The 26899-nt window shown below is 44.3% G+C and overlaps 1 protein-coding gene across 1 annotated transcript in view; it reads right to left on the bottom strand.

The window, feature by feature from the left end:
- Positions 1-26899, bottom strand: part of PHLDB1 (pleckstrin homology like domain family B member 1) — a 130490-nt gene that overhangs the window by 55083 nt on the left and 48508 nt on the right. Inside the window, exons 5-6 of the mRNA XM_018552853.1 lie at positions 10653-10775; positions 5865-6928 (exon numbers count right to left, since the gene is read on the bottom strand). Coding sequence (XP_018408355.1) covers positions 5865-6928; positions 10653-10775 — 1187 coding nt within the window. The remainder of the gene's footprint in view (positions 1-5864; positions 6929-10652; positions 10776-26899) is intronic.

Here is a 26899-nt window from a genome sequence, read left to right on the forward strand (position 1 = left end):
GCTTTGAGAAGAGAGCTCTTTGCCAGTTGGTCTTAGAAGAGCGCTGGGTAACCAAAATGCTTTACAAAGAGTGTTTGCCATTGTGACTAAGTGAATTTTAACGTCTTGAAGATACAATAAATGGAATTTTGCGAAAACCCCTGTAGAGGTGTTCATGAAGAACAATTTAGAATGTGTTCTTCTTTGGTGTCTGAAGTCTTGGCTGCTGTTGTACGGGGAATTTTTCATGGTGTGTGACCTATTTGTGGACACTGGAAAATGTGAGACATGCACACAGCTGCAGCCATGTACTTGTTTTCACCCTTTGGTTCCACCGACATAACATTTATGTCAGTGTAAGTGAAATGCTTAATGTAAATTATTTCTGAGCCGCTCTGTTGGTCAATGTCCCAACTATCCCTTAAGGGGACAGTTGGAGGGTAGCCCAACAGGGGAGGGTAGCCAAGCACCACTTTCTCAGGAAAAGTGGAGAATTCCATATAACTTCAGCTGTCTACAACTCTGTCTCTCAGGGCTGGACAAATCCCAGGAGCCAGGTAGCCAACTTCTTAAAAATTACAGCTGGTGCCTAACATTTTAGTTTTTTTTTCCTCTAGCTGGCTCTTAAAAATAAATCCTGCTGGCTCCTGGATTAGGCAGACTGGCTCCTGAATTCCAAAATAAATTGCTCACTCCTGGTATATCTACTGATTGTTTAGCATATGTTTTAATTGGAGAAAACGTTATCTAATGCATTTTTCATCACATGCTCATTTTAAAGGAAACCAGTAACAAGCCTGGACAAATTAAAGCCTAAATCCAATCAAATGTTTATGTTTTGGGTAGAGTGGGTAAGAGCTAGAATTTCTGGCAGATTTTTATTTGGTTGCTTTGCATTGGTTGCGAAAGGTGCCAGGTGGAAATTTAAGAGTGAGGAAAAGAAGCCCTGTGTCATTCGAGCTGGAGCTTACACAAGATGGAGGACTGTCTGCTCACCCCCATGTAACAGCACTGGGCCAATCACTAACCACCATCACTGTCACATGAGGGAAAGAGGAGGAATTCACATGTTTCTCTATATGTAGAAGCATACATGTCATGCAGTGCACACAAAATGCTCCAGCCAAGCGCGATGTTAAACTGAAATTTTTCAGTAGAGTTCACCTTAAACCAGGGGTGGGCAACTCCTGCCCTCCAGCTGATGTGGAACTCCAAGTCCAATGAGGCATTGCAAGACTGACAGGTACAGACATGACTCCCAGAGGCATGTTGGGATTTGTAGTTAAAGCACTGCTGGAGGGCCGGAGTTGCCAACCCCTGCCTTACAGTATGTAAAGGTGAAACCTTTTTTTCTAAATAGGGAAAGGTTAGACCAAATTGTTAATGTAGGGGTGTACAAATTAATATGCAATTCGGGATCCAGTCTGTCCAATCCAGGATCCAGCTCCAATGACAACAACAAACGTTAGGCGCCAGATGTACACTTTAAGACACATTGGTTCTCAGGATTTATCCAGCCTCATGTTAATGTGGTGTCCACCCGCCGTGGAGACTCATCCTCTATTCGTTCTGGTGACTATTGACAACGAGAGGGAAAGTAAGACGTAATCCTAAAGTTTAGAGTTGTCGTGAGAGCAAGAGGTATGGGGAACTCTTCCAAAGAGCATAAATGTACTGATGACAACTCTCTAAGATGGGAATAGCCTTAAAGGAGAACTATGGGGTTAAGGCTTTTCCCCATAGTTCTCCTTAGGGTAACGGGAGGACACAAACTAGCGTCCTCCCGTCACCCTAAGCTCAGTATACCGCAAGCTACAGCTCGCGGTACACTGTGACGCCACCATACACCGCGAGCTGCTGCTCACAGTATACTGAGACGCCGCAGCTGAAGCGGATCCCGACAATTATGTCTGGATCCGCCCAGCTGCGTGAGTGACAGCTGGGTCTGCCTATCTAGAGGCAGAGCAAGCTGTACCCGCCCCCTCCCCCGTCCGATCCGCGAGTCAGCGCTGGTGGATCGGAGCGGGAGGGGGGAATCCAGACCCTCACCTGTCACGGCAGAGAGCTGTGACAGGATCGAGAGGTGAGCGAACGCCGGTATCTGTTCGCTCACTTCTCGATCTACTGAGCCGACCTGTGACAGTCTCATTGTCACAGGTCGGCTACAACTATGAGGCGAGTGAAAAGCACTCACCTCATAGTTCTCCTTTAACTTTGGGGGGGATTGCTTCTCCCTTCATGATATGTCTGATGGGTTCTCTAACTAAAGCTGCAGCTAACGATTATTTTCCAAATCGATTAGTTAGCCGATTATTAAGTTCGATTAATCGGTTAATCGGATAAAAAGTAAAAATACATTTTAAAAAATGGCCCCAGTGATGGGACTACTAGTTTGTATTGAGATTGTAGTCCATCCCATGAGCAAGCTTGGAGCGGTGATGTGTGTGGAGCCGTGAACAGGGCCAACCAATCGGAAGCCGATTAATCGATGATTGGAAAAGTTGACAACTTTTTCAATAATCGATTATAATCGATTATGTCGATTAGTTGTTGCAGCCCTATCTCTAACCCTTTCCTAATCCATCCAAAATTAAAAGAAAAACTTTGGCTATACATACACTTCAATAGAATGAACATCATGACATTGTATTGGTGGCATAAATGGTATAAATCTTTCCTGAATGCATTCAGACAACTATATGCAAGTGCCCTTATAACAGCATTCAGCTCCCTGGATCAAGTATGTCCAAGAAAATCTTTAACTCGGGTGATAATTCCAGCCAAAATATCCCTAGAATGAATAATATGCCCTACTCCCTAACCCTATTTCACTGAAAAGCATACAAGTTTGTTCCTTGAACTGTTTGCATCCTCTTCAACCTAGCTCCATTATGAAGGGGAAAAAAAAGAAACATTTTTCAAAGCTCCCACTGATTCAAACTATCATCTGTTGTGTCGTCTATAACATAAAAGTATTCATAAAAGAGTTATAAAAGTATTCTGAATATCTTTCTTCTTGGTGAGTCACACACATGAATGGGCATGTAAGGGTATACAGGCTTGTGGGCTATGATTAATAAAATAAATATAGTCAAATCTAGAACGGAGTGTAGCACATTCCATTCCAAGGAAAAAAACTAACATGATTATAGTTGCATAATACATTTTGCCCTCTTGCATGCATTTTCTGCAACGTTATCAAACACGTGAAAAAAAGTGTGATATATCTCAATATTTCATGCCCACATTTATACACGCCGAATACTGTATAATTAAAGCACAACATCACTTTAAAAATAAAAATTGTTATTCCATTTCCAACAAACTCTGCTGCTGAAGTATTTACTCCTTTGGCACTTTCCACTGCCTGGCAAGCTCTAGCCAGAGCAGAATTTATCTTCAATAGCACTTCCAGCTACTTGAACAATTATTGAGGATAAACCAAGCAGAGAGTGGGCCTGCCAGTAGAGTATATTGGCCGGTCTGCTCAGACCTCATACTTAGCAGGGATCAGGTAGACACCAATAAACTGAAAATATATGAAAATGGGACAGCAAAAGTAGATACTATACCACCCCAGGCAGTGGTAACTGCCTTTCAGACATTAGGGAGTTAAATAATTACACCTACACATAGGCAGGCTAGGGAAAGGGTACAACTACAGCTTTTATTCTTTATTGTTTTATTGCCTGCAATCATTTACTTTAATCATAGTTCATAAGTCACAGTTTCCTTTTTTACAGCGGTTTCATTTTCACATGGAGTATAATGCCTTAAGCGGTGTTTTATCTTTCCACTAGGGAATTTTGCCTCTTTCTGGCCGTTCCCATCACACCTCCAGCACAGACTGTTTTTTTTCCCATAGAAGATCCCACTTTCAGCACACACACAATGGTCTTTCCCCTACATTCCTCTTCCAACACACCCACACTGGCCTTTCCCCTGTATCCCTCCTCCAACACACACACACCGGCCTTTCCCGTGTATCCCTCCAACACACATGTCTTTCCCTTGTATCCCTCCACCAACACACGCCGGTCTTTCCTCTGTATCCCTCCAACAAACACTTGTCTTTCCCCTGTATCCCTCCAACACACACAGGTCTTTCCCCTGTATCCCTCCTCCAACACACCCGATTTTCCCTTGTATCCCTCCTCCAACACATGCCGGTCTTTCCCCTGTATCCCTCCTCCAACACACACACCGGTCTTTCCCCTGTATCCCTCCTCCAACACACATCAGTCTTTCCCTTGTATCCCGCCTCCAACACACACACACACACACACCGGTTTTCCCCCTGTATCTCTCCTCCACCACACACACCGGTTTTTCCCCTGTATCTCTCCTCCACCACACACACCGGTTTTTCCCCTGTATCCCTCCTCCAGCACACTTGCACACACACATATCGATGTTTACACACTCATACCAGTCTTTCTCCTATATCCCTCCTCCAGCACACATGCATATTGGCCTTTCCCCTGTATCTCTACTCAAGCATGCACACATTGGTCTTTCCCCTCCTGTACACGGAGCTCTCTAGCCAGCTTTATACCAGCAGGGTATGAGTAATGTGTGTGTGCGCGCAATAACCCCTCAGAATCCTGTCCCCAGCATATGTGATAACTTCTCTCAGCCCAGTCCTCAGTCCATGTGCATTCTCTCTAAACAATCAGGCCTCAGCCATGTAGGTTAATTCCTCAGCACCCAGCTCTTTTAGGTCAACCTCTACATGAGCACTCAGTACCCAATGTATGTGCATTATCCTTTTTCCACCATCTTCTGCTTATGTGCATTCATCCCTCATCTGCTAGTACCCAGTGCATTGACCCCTCAGCACCCAGTCTCTAGCGCAACTGGGATAAACCCGCATATTTAATCTTTGCACTACGCCAAATCTCAGATTCATTACCACCTCCATTGTCCCAGAATAACCGGCTTCAAATTTTAGATGGCCATTTCCAGGACAGTGATTTTGACCTATATTTCTTTTCTGTAGAACCTCCCGTGTAAAGAGCTTGGCCCATATGCCATTACTTTATAATAAGTCAGTTTTGTCAATTGGTCCTTAAATGCGTTATGGGAAGCACTTTCCACACCTGTCATTTACCTGTATGGCTATAACAATATTCTTTAATGATTTTGTTGCTAAATGTGGAAAGATCAGTAACCACCATTTGGGAATTAGAAAGATGAACTGTTCTGCTGGTTGTCACATCCTCCAACTCCTACCCTGCACATATTTACCCCATCGTACCCAACACCCTCCTCTCCTGCACATACAAAACAAAGTCAAACCCTGCGCACTCCTCTCCGGCATATAGAGGGGAATTTATCAAAACCGGAGCAGCCAAAATCTGGAGTAGCTCTGCATTTTGAAATCTCAGCTGAACAAACTGAAGAGAGAAGCTGAAGCTGCCATAGTCAACTGCTCCAGATTCTTCTGTTCCAGTTTTGATCAATTCCAGCCTCCCTCTCATACGCTCAACACTCCTCTGCTGCATATACTTTTCCGTCGTACCCTCTGCAATCCTCTCCTGCACGTAATTCCCACTGTTGCACCCTCCACACTCCTTTCCTACACATACTGCCCCCATCATACCCTCCACATTCCTGTCCTGTACATACCTCCTGTAATACCCACTGCACTCCTCTCCTGCACATGCTGCCTGATATTTTGCCCCCTGCACATAAGGTCCAATTTCATACTCTCCCATCGTCTCTCCTGAACATTGCAATATCCTGTTCTGAAATGGGTACACCTTTACAAGTCTGTTTATTGTACAAAAGGTAACAGTTAAAATGTTAGTTCATATCATAAAAATCTGTCTAGTGTAGTTTTTATGGTTACTCCTATACTTCTATATATAGTCTGCTGTCCTCACCAGTCTCTCCATCTCTTGTTCTCTTAGCCTCTCTTCTCTCTGTCTTCGATGGTAATCCAATAGTTCTTCTTGATTGCCGCTGATGTCAGTGATGCTATTTTTGCGTTCTCTCAGTCCATGTGCCTTTCTTTGAGTTTTTGGACTCTGAGATGGAGTGGACAGTGATCCATAGCTATAGGCTGGAGTCAGCCGACGAGGAGGTTCTTGAAAACTAGAGGGTGAAGGACTACGATCCCGCAGCTGCCTGGAGAAGAGATTGTCTTCAGAACCAGGGGAACTTGCACTACCCACTCTGCGGCGGGTTGGTGCACGGGGGCTATCAGGAACTCGTGATGGACTTTCTGATGCAGTTTTGGAAGAACCAGGAATGCCTTTGCGTGACAGAGAAGGACTGGGAGGGGGAAGGTCTCTCATACTTATACTTTCCATGTTTTTGCGCACTAGTCTTGGACTGTCAGGAGGCAAACTCTTTGCTATCGACACTGTCTCCCTGTATGGACTAGAAGGTCTGTCCAAAAGTGAATGTTGATATTTGCTGCCCATGATAGGACTGCTGGGCACACTAAGACCACCTACTCTGTTCCCTGCACCTGGACTAGGTGGACTAAGCATAGAACTACCACCACTACGTAGAGATCGTAAATCCAAACTGCTGCCCCCATATGTGGGTGTTTGATGTGGTAAAGAATGGCTGAAACTGGAGGTTCTAAGAGGCACAACAGGAGGTACAGTTGTGTTTACTAAATCCTGCCCAGCTGAGGGACTGGAAAGACTTCCACTGCCAGAGGAAGATAATGGAGAAGAAAAGGCATTTTCATATCCAGAGTTGGAGGAGAGGGGGCTTGTAGGTGGTGAAACCAGGAAGCGCTGACTTCTTCCATTAGACATAGAGGAAATACTGTGAATGGATGTCTGGGACACCTTCCTCGTTAGAGGAGCTTCAAGAACTAAAGAGTCCATGATATCTTGAAGGTTTTTCTCAATGGAGCTCACAAGTGACGTATGTGAAGGTATACTAGCTTGGTATCCGTCACGAGACCCATTCAGCATTGAGGGCAATGTTTCTGGAATGAAAGCAGAAAATTAAAAAAGTTGAGAAAATTAAACTTACTGTACAGTGTAACACATGTGATTAACCACTGATTGTAACTCATGTTTTGAATAAGTTTCACTCTAGTAAGCTGAAAAAAACATACAGTAAATGCATATACTACTGGCTGCAGTAAGCTTGTCTCAGCCAAATGCGGAGGATAAGAGCTATTCAAGGAACTCTAGAGGCCCCTGAGAGGCCTGCAAAGCAATGATTGCTTTGGTAGAGTTGCTCTTCTAAAGCTGGGTACACACGGATCACATTACATCTAATTCAGCAGTAATCAGTCAGAATTCGATCTGTGCGTAGCACTATTTTCTCGCAAGAAAATTGATATAATGACTTTGGGACATGCTGGAAAATTGTCGGGCAAACAGTGCAATCTAATGATTTTAAATGGCCTCCTAATTGTTAGAAGTTTTGTATTTTCTGCAACACAAGATATTAGGATTGGCATCTCCCTTTTTCAGTGATCACATTTTACACCTCAGGGGATGGGATAAATGCCATCTAATTGGAACCAGGAGCATTTGTTGGTTTGTTGAGGGGAGGGGGTAACAAGTCATTACTTTGCAGACAGCAGCTTTAGCTTCCTTTGCAGGAATCTTATACCAAGAGTGATATTCTGCCTGATGCTTGCATCCATGTCCCCCCCCCCCTTCCAGTCTGGAAGATAGATGTTGCTGTACTTCATCTCCATTAGAAGATGCCAGCTCTCTGCACTAAAAATGACATCCTCCCTGTCTCCTGTACTAACTTCAGCTGTCACTTCCAACTGCCTGGCCAGCTGCAGCAAGCAGTTCTTTTTTGGAATTTTCCAGGAAAGCGACAGAGTTGCTTTAAACCCCCCTTGCACAATCACCTGATTTATAACCCAATCTAGATTTAGTACCTGCTAGACAGATAGGAAATCAAATGGAAAAATAGATTCTTCAAAAAGTCTTTAATGGTAGCTAGGGTGCATCCATTGGAATGTGGACTTAGCAAAAGGGTGTTCATAAGCAGACTGAATCCTTCTGTAAGGCGGAAGTCTGGATAATTGATTACATTAACCTGGTCACACTACATACTTGGCACAGCGGTGGGTGAACGTACAATTTGTGCAGACTGCGCGGGTGCACAAGGGCCCTCTGGGTGCTCATTTACATGAGCTGTGGGTGGGACAGGTGCTGTAACTAACATTGAGACCTGGACACTGCTTAAAGTGACGCTAAACTCAGGAGTTAAATCTTAAAAATGCATTCAAGTACCTTAAAGGAGAACTATTGGGTTAGGGCTTTTTCCCATAGTTCTCCTAAGGGTAACGGGAGGACACAAACTAGCGTCCTCCCGTCACCCTAAGCATTGTATACCGTGAGCTACAGCTCGTGGTATACTGAGACACCGCAGCTGAAACGGATCCCGACAATGATGTCTGGATCCGCCCAGCTGCGTGAGTGACAGCTGGCTCTGCCTATCTAGTGGCAGAGCCAGCTGTACCCGCCCCCTCCCCATCCGTTCCGCCAGTCAGCGCTGGAGGATCGGAGTGGGGAGAATCCAGTCCCTCCCCTGTCACGGCTCTCTGCCGTGACAGGATCAAGAAGAGAGCGAACGCCGGTATGTGTTCGCTCACTTCCCGATCTACTGAGCCGACCTTTTACAGTTTCATTGTCACAGATCGGCTAGAACTATGAGGATGAGTGAAAAGCACTCACCTCATAGGTCTCCTTTAACTATTAACAAAAATGTATCTTTTTGTGCATCACTCAGCTGTAGATCCTCAAAACATCTCTGAATTGGTGCCGACACTGTCCTTCCTTCTGGAGGGTGGCTACTTTTGTTCCCCATGGTCCCTGTGTGTGTTGTAAAGTAGTCACCGCTCCAAGCTCGCTCCCATGATGGACTACAATCTCCTGTTTACTTTACTAATTTGTATTGAGATTGTAGTCTATCACAGGAGCGAGCTTGGAGCGGTGGCTACTTTACAACCTTCCTAGTTACTTGCATACATTTTTAGGATTTAACTCCTGAGTTTAGTGTCACAGTAATTCAAGGGTAGGTGAAAACCATGAATCATTCTTTGTCCTAACTATTCTTAGTTTGTAAGCCCCTCCTTCACTTCTCGCGTGACTGCCACTGACATACAGAATGTTTCTACCATTTTCTTTTGTTACCATTTAGGCAGAAAGCAGAGGAGTGTTCATCGTGTTTTACTGGTTACATATTATGGACCATAAGAGTTTGGGCATCAAAATGTTTTACTTTTTATCTGCATCCATCTATTGAACCATCCATCGATCGACCCACCCATTGTGAAGAAGTCTTTGTACTTTGGAATTAATTGGAGGAGGAGCCCCAAATGTTTTTCTTGCACAGAGGCCCTTTGCTGACCATGCCCAACACTGATTTGGTTCTGTATACAAGGGAAGTGAAATTGTTTTCCTAAATAATGCCCCAATCAACTTTAGTGCATTATACCCTAATATTATTGTTATGTGGCACGCAGCCAGCTCACAAGTCTGGTAAGCGATCACGGACCGCGTACCAGACTTGCGGGAGCAGCTACAAGGTCTGCATCTCTGGTAGATCAAGTGAAGGGGGGGGGGAAGGAGGGGGAAGAGTATAAGGGTGCCCACACACCTTACGATAATCGTACGATAATCACGGGAAATCCCGCAAGCGTACGATTATCGTAAGGTGTGTGGAAGCCATGCGATCTCTACTACTGTAAGGTTGCACGACTTTAAACTCACGAACACGTTCTAAAACCCGCCGAGCATCGTACCATGTTCGGCGGGTGTGTAGCATGTTTGTAAGATAAAAGCCGGACGGGCCGGTGTGCGCAAGCGCACACTGACCCGTTCGGCATTGCGGTCATCGGAAGCCCGCCCCTCAGGGGGGGCGCGGCTTGCAATCATCGCAAGTACGATCTGCCTGTCTAAGATAGGCAGATCGTACGTTTTTTAAGTACCTTACAACCATGGCAAGACTAAAGTCTTGCCATGGTTGTAAGGTGTGTGCCCAGCCTAAGTGTATTAGGCTCCATTCACACATTACACAGTATCTTTAGGTGCAATTAGGGATTCCTGATGCTAATTGCACCTAAGGATACAGGTGTGAATGGAGCCTAAACATGCGTTTCCTGTATCAGGAATCCCTAATCTGGCATTTAAAAGCGGCAGCTGTCACCTATTCAAGTTAATGATCAGGTGACACCGCATGTAATGGTATGTGATATGATTACATTCGGTTAGGAATCAATCACTCTCCCTGGACGCAATGATTGAGTGTTTTCTGATCACATATCATTACATGCAGTGTGCAGGAGTTTACATGCAACTGCTGTCACCTGATCATTAACTTCAATGGGTGACAGCAGCTGCTTGTAAACGCCAGATTAGGGATTCCTGCTGCAGGAAAACGCAAGTTTCTGACGCAGGAATCACTAATTGCACCTAAACCTACAGATATGAATGGGGCCTTATTGTGTGTGTATTGGGGCCCGTAAAACCATATCGCATATACCGTAGTTAAATTTTATTTTAAAGTATGACATTTGGCGAGCGGCCCCCATGGGAGAAAATTTGTCGAGTGGCCCTCGAGGGAATTAAGTTTGAGACCACTGCTTTATGGTAACTAAGGCGCAAAATGTAACATTTTTAAAATGTACTTGTTGTACCATTAATCAAATACAGTTTTCTATCTTGTTCATCTCTTACCAGAGGAGTACAGAGCTGCTGAAGGGCTTCTACCAGTTGAAGGAATCATCGCTTTCATCCAGTGAGCTTCTGCTGGGTGGTTAAATCTCAGAAAAGTGGATTGACCCAAGCAGATCATACATCCTACAAATGGTAAGAAAATATGTATATATTAGTGTGAATAAGACAATAAAAGCTTTCTAAAATGACCCTTCCTATTGCATAAATAGCCTTAAATCAGTCCGAATGAAGGGTAGGCACCCTGCGGTGCATATCTTGTTGAGGAAACAATTGGAAGCAAATGTTCACATTGTTGCGATCACAAAAACTCCAGATGAGGTTGTGCATGCTTACTTGCATGTTTAAAGAAACACTGTCACCTTTCCCATGCAGAGCAAAATGACAGTGTCACTGCAAAGCACACTGCATTGGAATTAGCTGTGTTGGTGACCCCGGGGCTGGCGATGCCACTCTCCCTCTCATGTAACTGTGCTCAGGCCTAGTTTTTGGCTGCCAAGCCTAGGCGCCATCAAAGGGGAGGAATTCACGTGCTCTACCATACCCAGAAGTGCCAAGTGTTCATGCCAGCTGCAGTGGAGCAAGGAGCTGTGAGGTAGCACAGGCAAGGCAAGTATAGCATTGTGGGAAGCCCTTTGCTGGGACACTATAATTTTGCTTTCAATGGGCAAGGTGACCGTGTCTCTTTAATGCTCACATAGGAAATGCAAATTTTATTCTAAGCATAAACTGTATTTGTTGAGACCTGAGGATAAATGAAGTGAGGGGATTTTTTTCCAATTACAGATAGATGTAATTCTATTAATCTTTTTCCCCCTTTATGAGGGTTCTGAATCAGGTCAGAGTAGATCTAGCCCCCCATGCACTTCTACACTGATGATAATGATCTATTCCTTGCCCTTATCAGCAAATAATAGCTCACTTCATTAATTGTTCTAAAATGCAAATAGTTTTACAAACAATACAATGCACTTACACAAAATCCTTTAACCAGAAGAGTTTGTCAGTTATCACATGTACAACCACAAGCATATCTTGAACAAACTCTGAAGACCATGGGTTCCTTTATTAACAACAGACTTAGCTTAAATTCCTTTCTAGCATTCCACGGCTGTCACATATATAGATACACACACATAATTATATATAGAATGGTGCTATTGTGCTTGCTTTGATGAACATCAACGATGGGGACTTTGAAACAATAACCATTAGACGCTTTTGTTTAATATGGCAGACTGACAAAGCGTAAGCATACACTATGCTTGAATCTATTGTTCAAATTTAGAATCCACTTGTCAGAGTCAGTGAAACCTCCTTGCTAATTATAGGCCAAGCACATGTTCACATAACCTCCTACCAGAAAAGGGTAGGTCACCACCCAAATTTAGTAAATATTGCATACATCATATCACTTAACTTCTAACATCTCGTTATCTAAATGTTTTTCATTATAAAAGGCCACATAATTTCCTGATGAAATAAAAATGAAATCATGCTTGAATGTAATAAACAATAGGGAAAACAGTGTGCATGTACAGCAGACATCAGTATATCAGGCAGTGGTTTGTCACTCAGGGTGTGCATAGGAAATGCATTGCGGAGACGACGTGAGGTCATTGGATGAATCGCAGGGAGCATCTCTTAGATTCCTCCCTTCCAGGCAGACAACGTGCTGAGGTATGAGGTTAAGCTGAGGTATTTTTTTCATGCAAGCATGTGTCCTCAGGCTATGAAAATGTACTTAGAGAGGAAAGCTATTAATGAAACTCTATTAACACAGTAATACCGAAAGGAATTTATACCACAGATGGGAGAAGGGACAAATTAAGAACAAAACCAAAGAAAACTTTCACTTTCTGAATATGCTCTGAAAATGGAACTGACCCTTAGATGCAATAAAAATATATAATAAATCTAAAGGGGTTTAATATATCCAGTGCAATCTGAAGATTATATAATAATGGCAATAAAAGGCCTCATTCACAAGGTGTTGTGCCATACAGCGTAAAGGGTCTTTTTTTATGTGCCCGCCGCTGTGGGGAGATGCGTGGGGGCAGCTCATTTCACTTTATGGAGAGGCATGAGCTGTGCACCCTCACATGCTGTTTTGGCAGCCGCACACAGTGTACAGAACTGGGTGCATAATGTCTGCATCTAAGGCCGTACACCATCTGTGTGGGGCTGTCATAATGCGGAGTTGCAGGAAGTAGCACGTGAGGTGCACAACCCCTAAATCTCCATTGAGTTAAATGAGCTGTTCGCACGCATCTTCCCACAACTCCAGGCGCATCAAGAACCGACCCCCCACACAGAGCGGGGCAACATGCACATGCGAATGAGGCCTTATATTAATACCATAGATATATCCAAAGGGATATTAACACATAAGTGACGATGTAGTAAAGATCGTGTCAGGTTTTTATTTCTGTCTGTGACTCCATTGTGGAGATTTCCCCACACTTTCCGTCCATGTATAGCGTGTATAGGAAATGGAGGGAAATTATGTCACGGGGGACAGGGAGGCACAGACTGCAATAAAAACATTGTCAGAAGTTCTTCTAACCCTTCCTCACTATGCTAAAAATGTGTTTTTGTTTGGAGCCAGTCAGATATATGCATTGTGACAACCACAGAGCGTTACGGTGCCATTTATTTTGAATAGCACACCAATGTACTACAGCAGCAGAAAACGTACCCACACTGCAGCAAACCACAATGTGCATGCCATGCGCTGTGGTGCTCAGTCTAAAAAAAGGTCACATCCTTTTCCACATTAGGCCACACTGCCAGCCACAATGCGCAACACATAGGGGTCTATTTATAAACAATTTGCAGACGCATTGGCCCTGCGAATCTCAGTGAATGGATGCACAAAGCAAAAATTCTTCTCTATTTTCTTAAGTCGAATGTATTTTCAAATGTCATCTTGCTATCATTATCTTCTTTAGAAATATACCTTATAGTGTGAATTGGGCCTTTGTGTCCCTGTGGGGAAATATCTTACTTCCCAGACCAGATCTGGAATGCAGTGCATCGTGTTTTTGCCGCGATTTTACCCGTTACGGAGCTGGTGTTTTTTTTTTTTTTAGAGATTAAATTGGGCTCTCAGGTGCATTCCATACGTTTGTAAAGAATTTCTGATGTGTTTCCATGCATTCCAGTGCATTCCAGACCAAACAAAATGAGACAAGCAGTATTTTTCTGGTCTGGAACAGACTGCGCTGGTGTGAACAGAGGCCAGAAATAGCATAGGGATACATTAGGATGCATTTTGTGTCCGTAAACAATCTGGTCTGGAGATGATCTGGATGTGGTGCGAATGGGCTCTTTAAAAGGCTCTAACCCAGGGTTGGCATCGTCGGCCCTCCAGCTGTGCTTTGACTACAAATCCCAACATGTCTCTGCTTTGGGGAGTCATGCCTGTAACGGTCAGTCTGCAATGCCTCATGGGACTTGTAGTTACGCAACAACTGGAGGGCCAGAGTTGCCCACCTCTGGTCAATCCAAAAGAAGACAAAGAGGGGGAATTTATCAAAACTGGAGCAGACAGAATCTGGAGCAGTTGTCCATAGTAACCAATCAGCTTCTCTCTTCAGTTGCGCTTTGAAAATGAAAGAGAGAAGCTGATTGGTTGCCATGCACAGCTGCTCCAATTTTTCTCTGCTCCAGTTTTGATAAATTCCCCTCAATGTGTTTTAGGTGCAATTGGGCTTTAACTTTTTGTGTTCTGTGTTGTCAAATAAAGTATTAAAAGAATAACTGTTGAGGGCTCAGAGTTGTGTGAAACATGGCTCAGAGTTGTGTGAAACATAAATAAACGAACTCCAGCCAATATATTCCCTCTAGTTTTGAGTGAGGTTTTTACTGATGTCTGTACCCGCATTTCAGAGGTCCAGTCCTAGTAATTGAATGTTACCAGGAAAAGTAAAGGGAAATCTTTCTTTTAAGATGTCACTGGAGCAGGAGGTGGGAGAAAAATCACCTAATGGTATTTCTTCTCAGTTTAGGGAGATTTCCTCTCATTTCTTGCTGTGTCTCTGGAACAGGAAATAAGGGGAACATCTCTTCCAGCTGATGCAGAGATCATAATAAAAATCGACAGACATAATCTAAGCCTTCCCCGTGATATCCAAAAGATTCTATAAATATTTAAAGTCCCAAAATCAACATACAAATCTGACAACATATTTTGCTACAAAATGGTGATTTTGGCTGCACCCTAAGGCCTCATTCCCACTGCCGCGCATATACGCGCGTACGTGCGTATTGTACCATATGCAACACGTGCAAATAAATGGCTCCATACACATAGCCTCGTATGGAGCCGTATATTTGCGAAGCGTATATATGCGCAAAAACAGAATGGAACAGAGATGCGTCCGGGCAGCGTATTTCTGCGTATATACGCACACACAAGCGTGTTTACGCGCATATTCGCACGTACATGCGTACAGCACATTCAAAATTCCATTACGAGTGATGCATTCTGGGATTGCATATAGTGCTCGTATTTACGCGCATAGGCGCGTATATATACCCAATATACAATGCTGCTTGCGTTGTGTGTGAATGAGGCCTAAGTCAATGATATTTATCAATCACCCTTTCATAACTTGTTGTTCTACAAAAATATATAAGATGCATTTCTGTGTGACTCCTTATGAAATGCGCCATCTTGTTCTTTAAAGACAGGCAATAGAAGATACAGATAAAAGCCTCATTCATTGTACAAAAGTGGTGAGGAACCGAAAAGTCGGAGAGTTGGACTTTATTTAAAATCGGCACCTTCTCCTTTCCAAGGCCTGAAGTGAGAGGGTACTGATTGCTGCCATTGCTCTTTTTCCTCTCTCACTGAATAAGCCTGTAAGCGGAGCCAGAGAACTGGCTGAGGAAAATTTAGACTATCTATTTTAAACGTCCATATATAAAGACAAGCTCATGAATCCCACTTGGTATTCACCTCCTATAATCCCCTGTACAGCAGCATTCACACTGGGAGAAGAAGGGGCAGCAGTTGGAACCAATCAATTGCTTTGCACTACAAGGGTTGCAGGTCTCAGGAAGGATTCGGACCTTTGTCTACATGAACACATGCAGTATAACTCTACTAATGCATGCTACAACACGCTGTTGTACATATGTATTCCAAATCATTGTGAATGGCACCTAAACACATATATACAATATAAAGCATCACGCTGCAATGCATGTATATTAATATATATGCAGGGCCGGATTTGCTCGCTCTGCTGCCCCAAGGCCAGGTTCCTCAATGCCGCCAAATCCCCACCCCCCACCCATGAAGAATGGCCGACCTGCAGGCTGCATACAATGTCGCAGAGATCACTTGTACAAAACAAACGGCTGCTTCCCCGCTGTAAGAAAGTTCAGGCATATTTTTTCAAGTGTTCAGGTTCATTAGAGGCCCATTCAAGGTGAATAAGCTGATGCAACATACTGCGCATTAGTGCATGAAAAATAAAACGCAGAGTAACACGTACACAAAGGAGTGAATAGAGTGTTATGATGTGCAGTTCCCGGCTGTACTATCTGACAGGGGTGCCGCCTAGATCACAAGACCCATAGAAACATAGAAGAGGGACAGCACATAAAGACCATAGAGAATGAAACATCCTTTTAAAAAGGGAAAACCGTTCCCATTTATGATTTTTAAAATTTGTGTACAATCAGTTTATCTTTCTTCATTTGGAGAGACTCTATAAACCCCTGAAATTAAGAACTCAGAAGATTAAAAGATCTAAGCACTGGTTCAAAAGGAGAGCGGCAAATATTAAAATGCAATACTGCATATTTTGGGGATTAAAAAAAAATTATATTGCCAAACATTTTCTTTGTCTTGAGCTTAAATTAAAAAAAATATGCAGAGAATTGATTATGCATTCCCTCTAAACAACAGCCAGCATTCAGCTGCAGTAAATACCATGCCAAAGCCCTATAGACACGTCACAGCGGTTATCAGATATTTGACATAAAAACAGCTCATACTACAGATAAGTGGCCACTTCATATTATACACTACTGTAGACACAAGATCAGCTTCTGAAGGCCGGCCAGATCAGGAACCATCGAGAAGCCCAAAACTAGGAATGAGCTCAGGTTCAGACTGAACTTAGTCCAAACCCGAGAGCCCCATAAGACAAGGTGCTATGGGCCTCCTGCTCAATCAGCTGCAGGCTGGGGCATTCCTTGCCCCAGAGCTGCACATAAACAAAAGATGCTTGTGCTGAGGTCACTGACCTTATATGGCCAAAATATGATTGACCAAATTTAGCCATGTGGCCATATAAGGTCAATTATGTCACTGCATCCCGCCGCTTTGCTTACGTACAGTTGTAGACGGGAAACTCCCTGGCCACAGCTGATTGGAGTGAAAGGAGCTTTCTTCTGCATTTGTTGGAGCTCTGGTTCCAACTGGATTTGGTCCCAACCCAAAGCCCAATCCAAGAACTAATTTTGTTCCAATAAAAGGACCTGCATTCCCTTTTTTTTTTTATCAGTTCATGTGAAACTCCCATTTAAAAGGAGAACTATGAGGTGAGTGATTTACACTCATCCTCATAGTTAGAGCCGAGGTGTGACACTGAAACTGTCACACGTCGGCTCTATTGACCAGAAAGTCAGCAAACACATACCGTCGCTCACTCACTTCCCGATCATCTCCCTGCCAAAAGCCGTGACTGTCAGTCACTGCTCCCAGCAGGGATTCCCCCCTGCCCTCTTCATTTCTCCAACACTGACAGGTGGAACAGACAGGGGAGGGGACGGGCACAGCTGGCTCTGCCTCTAGATAGGCAGAGTCTGCTGTCAATCAGCCAGCTGAGTGGATTTCGACAGTATTGCCGGGATCTGTCCTGGCTGCGGTGCTCTCAGTATATAGCAGGCAGTAGCTTGCTATATACTGAGCTTTGGGTCACGGGAGGAGGTTAATATATGTCCTCCCCTAACCCTAAAGACAACTATGGGATAAAAAGGTTACTCCATAGTTCTCTTTTAAGTTTTGCGAAAATTTGATTTCATGCAATCCTGTACTCAATAGGGGGAGGTTGACCTACTTTAATCATTTCTGAGACTCTGACCCAGAACAAGCATGCAAGTCAAAAGTAAAGTCCTAACTCCTGATTTATTCTAGGTCAGTTGATAAGCAAGTAGTGAAGCCATTGTATCCGTAGGACACGGTACTAGCACTCTATCATCCTCCATAACTATAGGTTACCTTTCAAAGAAAACTACACTTGTTCAGGGTCAATTTTGTTTTGTTTTCTTTTTTTATGCCCGCAAGTTATAAACAAATGACTTAACACTCACAATGTTTTACAAATAACACTTAATAGGTGACAAAACATTCCCCATAGCACTGAGAGTTATCTAAACAAACAGAACCACAGTAATCATCTTCTTCCAGACAGACTGCTCCTGATTAAGCTGGCCACACAATGTGAGATTTCTCTCGTTCAGCCCAGCGGGTCGAATGAGAAAAAATGATAGATTCTCCCAACCACACTAAACAGCATGGAAGGAGGACTCTTCTCTTCCGGCTATTGTAGGCTAACAGCCGCAGCGCCTGCAACCGTCAGAATACCTGATCGGGTAGCTGATTGGTTGTAGTCACTGTTTGACCAACATTTGCCCACACAGCGCCTTCAATTTCCCAATCACAGTTTGTTGAGTTGCGTGGTGCCGGCGGGGTCGCCCACCGTTACAGTTTCAGCCTACTACTTGTCAATTAGTAATAACGCTAACAGTGTACGACCAGCTGCAGACAGAGCCCTCTGATAAGGTTTGAGTCGCTGGCATGCAGACATTTCAGTTTCAGCTACTGAGATCTGCCTCAAAAAAAAAAATACGAAAAAATAAATATGTTTTATGTAAAACTAAAAAAAATCCTAAAATGTTACTTTTTAGCCCTGACCATAAACAAACCCATTCTACATTCCCTGCAAGCAACCTGGATCTTTGTACTCCAGGTGAAATAATTTTCTTCGGAATAAGGTAAATAATCACTTTTACAGGAATGTAAGATGCTATTGAACCATTATATTCACATCCTGGTGTATTCAAGTAATATTAAACGCTCAAACTTTTTTCCAATGTCAAATCCAGATAAAAATTATACATTGTCCAGCAAAGTATTACTTTATATTTTTGCGCAAGCACTTAGTCATCATGTTTCCAAACAGCTCCAACTCTCTCAGCTTAGCTTCCCCGAACTTCCTGTCTGGTACAAGATCACAAGGGACAGAGCAGTCTCCAGCAGCTGTCCATCTACAAGCTTGGAGAAGTGCAAAGGTGAGGGGAGCGGGGAATGGTTTGCCTTACTTTTGGCTGTGTGTTTGTGGAGACACGCACAGCTTACTAGTACACACAAGGGTGGCTCCATAGGGAATGGATATCAGGGCCAGTGCTCAGGGGAGTAGCTGATTCTGCAGGAAACTGAGCCTTTCAAACATCAACAAGCATTATAAAAGTGATTTAATCAGCATTTGAAATAGCTTAAAAACATATAAGGGGAATTTCTCAAAACTGGAGCAGACAATCTGGAGCAGTTGCCAAGGGCAACCAATCAGCATCTTTCTTCAGCTTGTTCAGTTAAGCTTTTCAAATGAAACAGAGATGCTGATTGGTCATCGTGCACAGCTGCTCCAGACATTGTCTGTTCCATTTTTGATCAATTCCCCTCTTAGATTTTAATATCACTTCAATAACCTTATACAGATGTCCTTATACATACTGATTTACCAAAGCTCCCCATCTGGAAAGACACCGAAGAACTCTAGAAGAGGCCTGCTGATCAGTTCTGAATCTAGTTACCGTCAACCAACATAAACACAGAATAAATAAATGCAGCCCCAAGTACAAATTACGCACAACAAGACATCAGAATCTGCACAAGAAGCACTTCCTGAACAAGCATGCAACTACTGTAGGTCTATCACAACCTTTCTCATCCAGGGTTCAATGGACCCCTAGGGTTCCTCCAGAGAGCTGCACTGGCCACAAGAGAGCCCCATTGACCACCCGAGAGCCCGCATAGATACTAGTATTGGTGCATCTCTTCATTTTACTGTTGGGGGGTCACCACAACTTGCAAATGTTACCAAGGGGTCCCTAGAAAGATTGAGAACAACTGAGCAAGGGCTTCCTCGAGCAAGGAGCAATATCCATCTTTCAGATGTTACGACTACAAGCAAAAATATTTTAAGCCACGATCTGACCACATGTTTTTGTTCGGGAAAATCCATTCATTCCAAAATTGAATGTTAAAATCAAACGAAAGTTTGAAGGACATTTGTCAAGTCTCTGATGGCATCATTGGATGTTCTGATTTGTTATTGTATGAAAATCTAGCAGTGTATGACCAGCTGACGGAGCATTCTTCCCTCTTCCCATCACATGAATGTAGCTATAATTATTCTCTGAGAATGGAAAGTTATTTGAAGGATTCTTCCATGTTAGAGGTTGGTGTATTGCATTGTGTTGGCTAGTCTAAGCCATTACTTGGTACATGATGTGACCCATTAGACCCCTTCTACCAGGACATAGCTCAGAGTTGTGATCATGTATCGATCAGACTTGTGATTGATAAAGTTAATTTCCTGGAGGATCCGGTGTGAGGTCTGTGAAGCCGGTATATCAGACACACATATCCTGTATATAGTGGAGAGTTGGCTCAGGTAGTCGGTGGGACACGTTCACCGGATATAGATATAAATAACCCGCTCCTGCTGATTTCTTTCCTCCCCCAGGAATGTAAATGACGCGCCCTCCCTGGAGAGGACTGTGACCGAGCCGTGTCTCTGACCCGATCCATACACAGATGTGTGATCGTACAATGGATACAATGTAACCGGGATTGTGGCCCCGGGGAGCGGATCGTACATTACAACGGCAATGACAGATGTGGGATAACTTTGTATACAATGAATCTGCGATCCTTCTATACAGACAACACAATCATGACAGAGACAAGGAGGTTACCCGCTGTGTGCCGGGCTCATGACTCGTCCGCCGGCCGCTCTGATCTCGGCTCCTCTCCGCCTTTCTCTTCACAACTCTTCTTTTTTCATCTCTTTCTTTCCAGCTGGAGAACATAGTATGGGAGGGAGGAGGGGGAGCGATGTGTCCTCCTGGATCGGGAGCCAATCACCGGCTGCCTTACTCTTCACCCCCAGGAAAAGCAGGAAAGGGAGGGCTAACCCTCCCAAACCATCGCCTGCCCCCTTCCGTTACTGCCCGAAATCTGACCGAGATAGACCTCAGTCTTCCCTGCTTGGTGCGGCCACCTCAGATCACCCTTCCCTGCTTGGTGCTTCTACCTTAGATCACCCTTCCTTGCCTGGTGCTGCCCCCTCAGATCACCCTTCCCTGCCTGGTGCTTCTACCTCAGATCACCCTTCCCTGCCTGGTGCTTCTACCTCAGATCACCCTTCCCTGCCTGGTGCTTCTACCTCAGATCACCCTTCCCTGCCTGGTGCTTCTACCTCAGATCACCCTTCCCTGCCTGGTGCTGCCACCTCAGATCACCCTTCCCTGCCTGGTGCTTCTACCTCGGATCACCCTTCCCTGCCTGGTGCTTCTACCTCGGATCACCGTTCCCTGCCTGGTGCTTCCACTTCAAATCACAGTTCCCTGCCTGGTGCTGCCACCCCAGACCACCCTTCCCTGCCTGGTGCTGCCACCCCAGACCACCCTTCCCTGCCTGGTGCTGCCACCCCAGACCACCCTTCCCTGCCTGGTGCTGCCACCCCAGATCACCCTTCCCTGCCTGGTGCTGCCACCCCAGATCACCCTTCCCTGCCTGGTGCTGCCACCCCAGATCACCCTTCCCTGCCTGGTTCCGCCACCTCAGATCACCCTTCCTGCCTGCTGCTACCACCCTGGCCCCCCATCCTGCCTGCTGCCTTCACCCTGGCTCACTCTTTCTACCTAGTGCTGCCACTCTGGGTCTCTTTGTATTGTGTATCACTCACTGCAGTCTAGTGTTTTGTCCTGGTATTTCTCTATCCACCCCCGTCCTAGTCTTTATTTCTTTCATCCATTCCAGTGCCCTCACATGCTGGCATTTCTAATGGCACCCAATACTGGTATCTTCTTAGACCTTATACATATTGCTGGAGAGAACGCCCCTAGCAGTATGACTTAAAGTGAACCTCTAGGCAAATTTCTTTTTAGTTTTAGCTTGAGTAGGAAAGAGTTAGATTGTCTGTTAGGTTCTTATTTCTGTATGTATGTCCATTGGGTAGACTCACCCCTCGATTCTACCTGGTGATTATTGTCATCTAGAACGAATGTGAGGGGAAGTTCAAAGCTTTGGAGTTGTTCCCAGAATAAGTGGTAAGGGGAAAACTTCCATCGGGGACAACTGTCTAAGAGGGCAGCACCTTTCACTTTGGGAGTCTTCTAACTTCTTGTTGTGCCTGTAAAACAGGAAGTGAAGGAAATTCTCCCAATAGTAGGCAGACCGCAAAAAATAACCTGGTGGGGATTTCACCCTTCCCTACTCAAAATTAATTTATTTTGACTTTTTGTATTTCACAAAAGCTGGACTAAGCCTTTAATAGTAAGCTCTAATAAGCACCAGGAAAGCAAGGTCAGTAGAATCACATTGAGACTCATGTTTGTAAAACTGACACCTGCCTGATGGGAGTCCTGACCATTTCTGATTGCCATCACTATGGCCCCTGACATAAAACTGCATCCTACATGTCCATCTCAGTGTCAGTAAAAGGGGAGGATTCCCCCTGAAATGCTTCAGATTGTGTTTTCTCCTATATAACTCAGAGCTGTTAGGTCCTATAAACATTGGTGTCCATGTGATTATTGTGACCTTGGTTTACCCAATACTGTATATTTCTGGATGGATGTTCCATGCCCCTCCACAAGCAGCCTGATACTACACACACCTCATTGGGATGTAAATGATCCCTATTCGGATCAGCATGACAGCCAGACAGCCGACCTGTTCATAAGGAGAGTTCAGCAATGGTGGCCTCTATGGTTTTAGTACAGATTCCCTTTATTAATATATACTGTACATGTGCTTAGCAGGCCTTAACTAGGTGATGTGGTGTGCCAAATGCAGCACTGCCGGCAGCATCTTGGCTGTGCATGCCAATGTGGACTGGTTCCCTTACACAAAGAGGAAACACACAGTATGTGGAGATGCAGCTGCATCCAGCGGATATGTGTGCTTTTTTTGTGGTTTGTTTTGGTTGGGTCTGTTTAGCAATGTATCCGAGGATGAGTATTTTGGTGACAGTAGATGTCAACAAATTGTGAATTCTTAGAAACAGGGGATTTTGTGCAGGAAACAGGAAATGTTAGGGTTTGTTTAAAAAGCCACCATTTCTCCCTGAGTAATGGAAGTACATGAGGGACTACTATGCCCACTAAGCATCAGTGACCCAGTACTGAATGAGTTAATGCATCCATCAAACAGGCTCTATCTATGTGAATGGCGCTAAGATTTTGTTGCAGGCTTTTTCATGAACAGGTGTCAAAGCTTTCAAGAATAATTCCACCTTTTGCAGTAAAATAATAAATGCACAATTCTTCTTAAAAGTGGACATTTATAATGTTTTTTTTGCATAGGAGCAGTACAGCATTGCAACTGCGTTCAGTAGATCACAAGTGCAGTGCTCCAGCTGCTGAAAACTGTCCCCCCCCCCCATCTGTGTCCATACCAAGGGACGAGAAGGAGTGTCCATGGACTGCAAGTGCAGTGATGTCACCACACATGTATTTCACTGAAACTAGAAGTCCCTTTGCCATGGTTGGTGGGCTGGTGGGACTTGTATCTTCTTCATTCACAGATCCTGTCAAAGGATCTGTGAATGGGTGACGCAGCGTAGTTGGCGAAGTAGGCGAAGCAACACACAGCCGCTCTGATTTCAAACAAGCTGCAGCTTGCAGGGAAAAGAACCCCATGATTCTAGTAAGGGGGGTCAAAAAACATGAACTTAGCCTTCAGTTGCATTGCATCAACTGAGGATGAGGATGGCTTTTACTACTAGGCCACTAAAATAATTGCCATGATGTTTAACAGGGGGTACGGTAAGCCGTGGTTCTCAACTGGTGGGTCGTGACACCATGTTCATTGGCTCGCCACATGCCTTGCCCCGGTACTAGGTCAGAGGCTCCTCAGTCTCCCCCCAAAGCGCAGCAATGTCAGTTCTCGTGCAGAGCAGCCATTCAAAATATGCTGCTTGACACTGAGTGTCAGCGTGGGGTGGGCTGGGGGTATGATGCGGGGCAGCTCCATTCATATGTGCATTGCTTACAGCTGCCTTGCGTGACCGTCACATTCCGACTCCCGACACCTCTACAAGGAGTGTAAGGGAGCTGTACAGGCAATGCACATATGGATGGAGCTCCGCCACAGCACAGCAGCCCATACTGAGCCCCTAAAAAAAAATTCGGGAGTGTGTATATATGTGTGAGATTGTGTCTGTGGTTGTGTGTGTTTGTCAGTGTTTTAATCACAAACTACCATGCAATCGCACCGACTGTTCGTTTTGGTGCAGAAGGTGTGTAGCATTGCCATTCATTTGAATGGTACCCCAAACATACCTCCCTCCCAGTTTGATCGCTTGACCATAACATGCGGAACAGGAATGCCATGCGTTCCAGTATGGTGCATCTTGGGTCGCGACTTAATGACCAAGGACAAATGTGGGTCCTGAGGTTATACAGGTTGAGAACCGCTGCGTTAAAGTAAACCTGTATTGGCAGAAATATGGAGGATGACATTTGTGATCATTTTCTAAAAATCTAGTTACCTGTCTGTCTCTGGCTACCGTACTTTTTGAGGAAAGACTAGGAACAAGCGTGCAGCAAGTGAAATCAGAGCTCCTGATCTGCAGGCTTGCTCCAGGTCAGTAACTTAAAATATTGAAGCTTCTGGATTAGCAGGACAGCCAGGCAACTAACAGGTTCAGAACAAGAATTCAGCATTGACAGCCTCCCCCCAAAAAATAAATTCTGTCATGATGGGTTACTTTAAAATGAATGTATATTGGTTTTGTATGCATTTCTTTAATACATTGCAGTCAGGATTGAAAAATAATATGTTTTATTCCAGTAAATATTTTATGAATATTTGGTATTTCCATATCCAGTCAGCAAGTGGAGCTCTTGGCTATTTTCTACATGTTTTCTCACGGTTTTCTAGCTCAAGCTCAAATTCCTCACAATCAGAGTAGTTATTGATTCCCCTCCTGCCTATGCATATGGCTTCCTACAAAAATGTCACTTTAAACAGTCTAAATGGCCATTTCTTATTCTTAAAAGGGAATTGTTGTCTTTCAGACTGGAATTACACAATCATGATATAAAATGCCTTTTACTGAATCCAAGCACACATTCTCCTGCATGTTTCTATTACATAGTATTTTTATGACATTCTAGTGGGAGAACGGCCAAAGAATTAGATGGAGGGAAGCTTTCATAAAGAACCCCCAGTGCAGAAATCATGGAAACCATTTTCTAAAGTTATGCTAACTAATAATTATATTAAAAATGGAGTTCAGCTTTAAAAAAAATTAAATTCACAAGCTAGCCAGAGGATTTCTGTATATATTCAAACATGACACATTTACAGATTTTTATGTATGGAAGTTTAAAATAGGTTGTCTAAATTTGACTTGGCAAGTTCCCTGACTCCACTTACAGACTTATTTATTAAGACAATAAAAAAAAGCAATGGCAGTAATTGGCACCTTATGCTTTTAGGCCTCTGGATGAATATGGTGCCAATTATAGTGAAAAGGGATTTCTTTTTTTATTTTAGCAATGCTAACAAGTGTTCATAAACTGCAAACTTCCCTTTTCAGCTTCCTCACCAGTTTTGTACAATGGATAGGCGCATGGGGTTGGTGCTTTTTCTCTCTCTTATATGCGGTATCTTGAAAAGACTGAGATGGGCATTCTCATAAGAAGATACAAAGTGGAGAAATCATGGAAATAGGATTTATGCTAATTTTTGTAGAAAGCAAGTAATGAAAGGGCGACCTCTATCACAGAGCTCGGAGGACCCCCTGTGTCACCTGTACCAACAGACGACTAACAGGCAGGAGAGATGCTAGAGCAGGTTAAGTCCACAGACTGAAGGTAAGAGCAACCAGACAGTATCAGCAAGCTGGTGGTCAGAAAAGGCGCAGATAAACAGGTCCGAGGGCCCACGCCGCCCTACGATCACCTCAAGTGCAGGTCCGTACGGGTGCGGATGTCCTGGCTCGAACGCAGACAGGATCCATCCTGTCAGCGTACGAGTACGGACACCCGCACCGACATGCAGGGCAAGTGAGCGTAGGGTGGCGTACGGCCGCGTAGTCCCATAGGGAAGGACAGAGGCTGCATACTAATCACACGCAACACCTGTCCTTCCCGGGAGTAAGTTAAACAAAGAAGGGAAGGGAGAAGCGCTGCAAGCCGAGTAAGGAACAGGGCGATTTTTCACAGAACCTTGTAAGGGGGGGAGGGGGGGATCAAACCCACAGCAACCCACTTCAAACCCACAGCCGACAACTCTTACCTCCATTTCAGCAGCTGCCACCATCCATTATGGAAACGCAACGTCCCAAAGGGTCAATTTTGGAGACTGAACAAAAACAGCAGCAAGGAAACTCAACATGTCTCCAATTTAACCCCTCAAGTGTAGCGCTGTATCCTGGCATGCTATCCTTTTAACTTTCCATATGTCCTTCCCGTGAGCTGCCCGATATGGCCGTGCACGCAGCACCGAGCTGTACGCGCCGGCCTTTTCTCGTGTCAATGAGGCCTTATGTTTCGCTGAAAAAAGGTAGAACATTTTTCAGTGTAACATAATGCAACAGATCCACTGTGAACAGCTCCATTCACACCCATTCATTTTTTGGTGCCCTTCCATTAGCATCCATTGAAAAACGGATATGAAGGAAATCGGAAGGTACGATTACAAGTCAATGGACCCTCCATTTACTTAAACAGAGACTCGGCTCCAGGCAGGTAAACGCACCAATGACTGATAATAGCATATGTATCAGGATAAGCACAAACACAGTCTAATCAATACACATAGGAACATCCCAGGCAAGAACTGGCAGGCAGAGTCAGAAAGAACTAATTTCTGGGCATGAGCAAACAAAACTAACCTGTTGATCAGGCTCAGACTGAAGGTCCAGCAGTTTTGTTTAACCTTTCTTGATTAACACAGGTGTACACAGCAGAGAACTCGGCTGCAGTGCTAGGTA

The sequence above is a fragment of the Nanorana parkeri genome, unplaced genomic scaffold (genome assembly GCF_000935625.1).
Source record: "Nanorana parkeri isolate BGI_ZX_2015 unplaced genomic scaffold, ASM93562v1 scaffold98, whole genome shotgun sequence".
NCBI lineage: Eukaryota > Metazoa > Chordata > Amphibia > Anura > Dicroglossidae > Nanorana > Nanorana parkeri.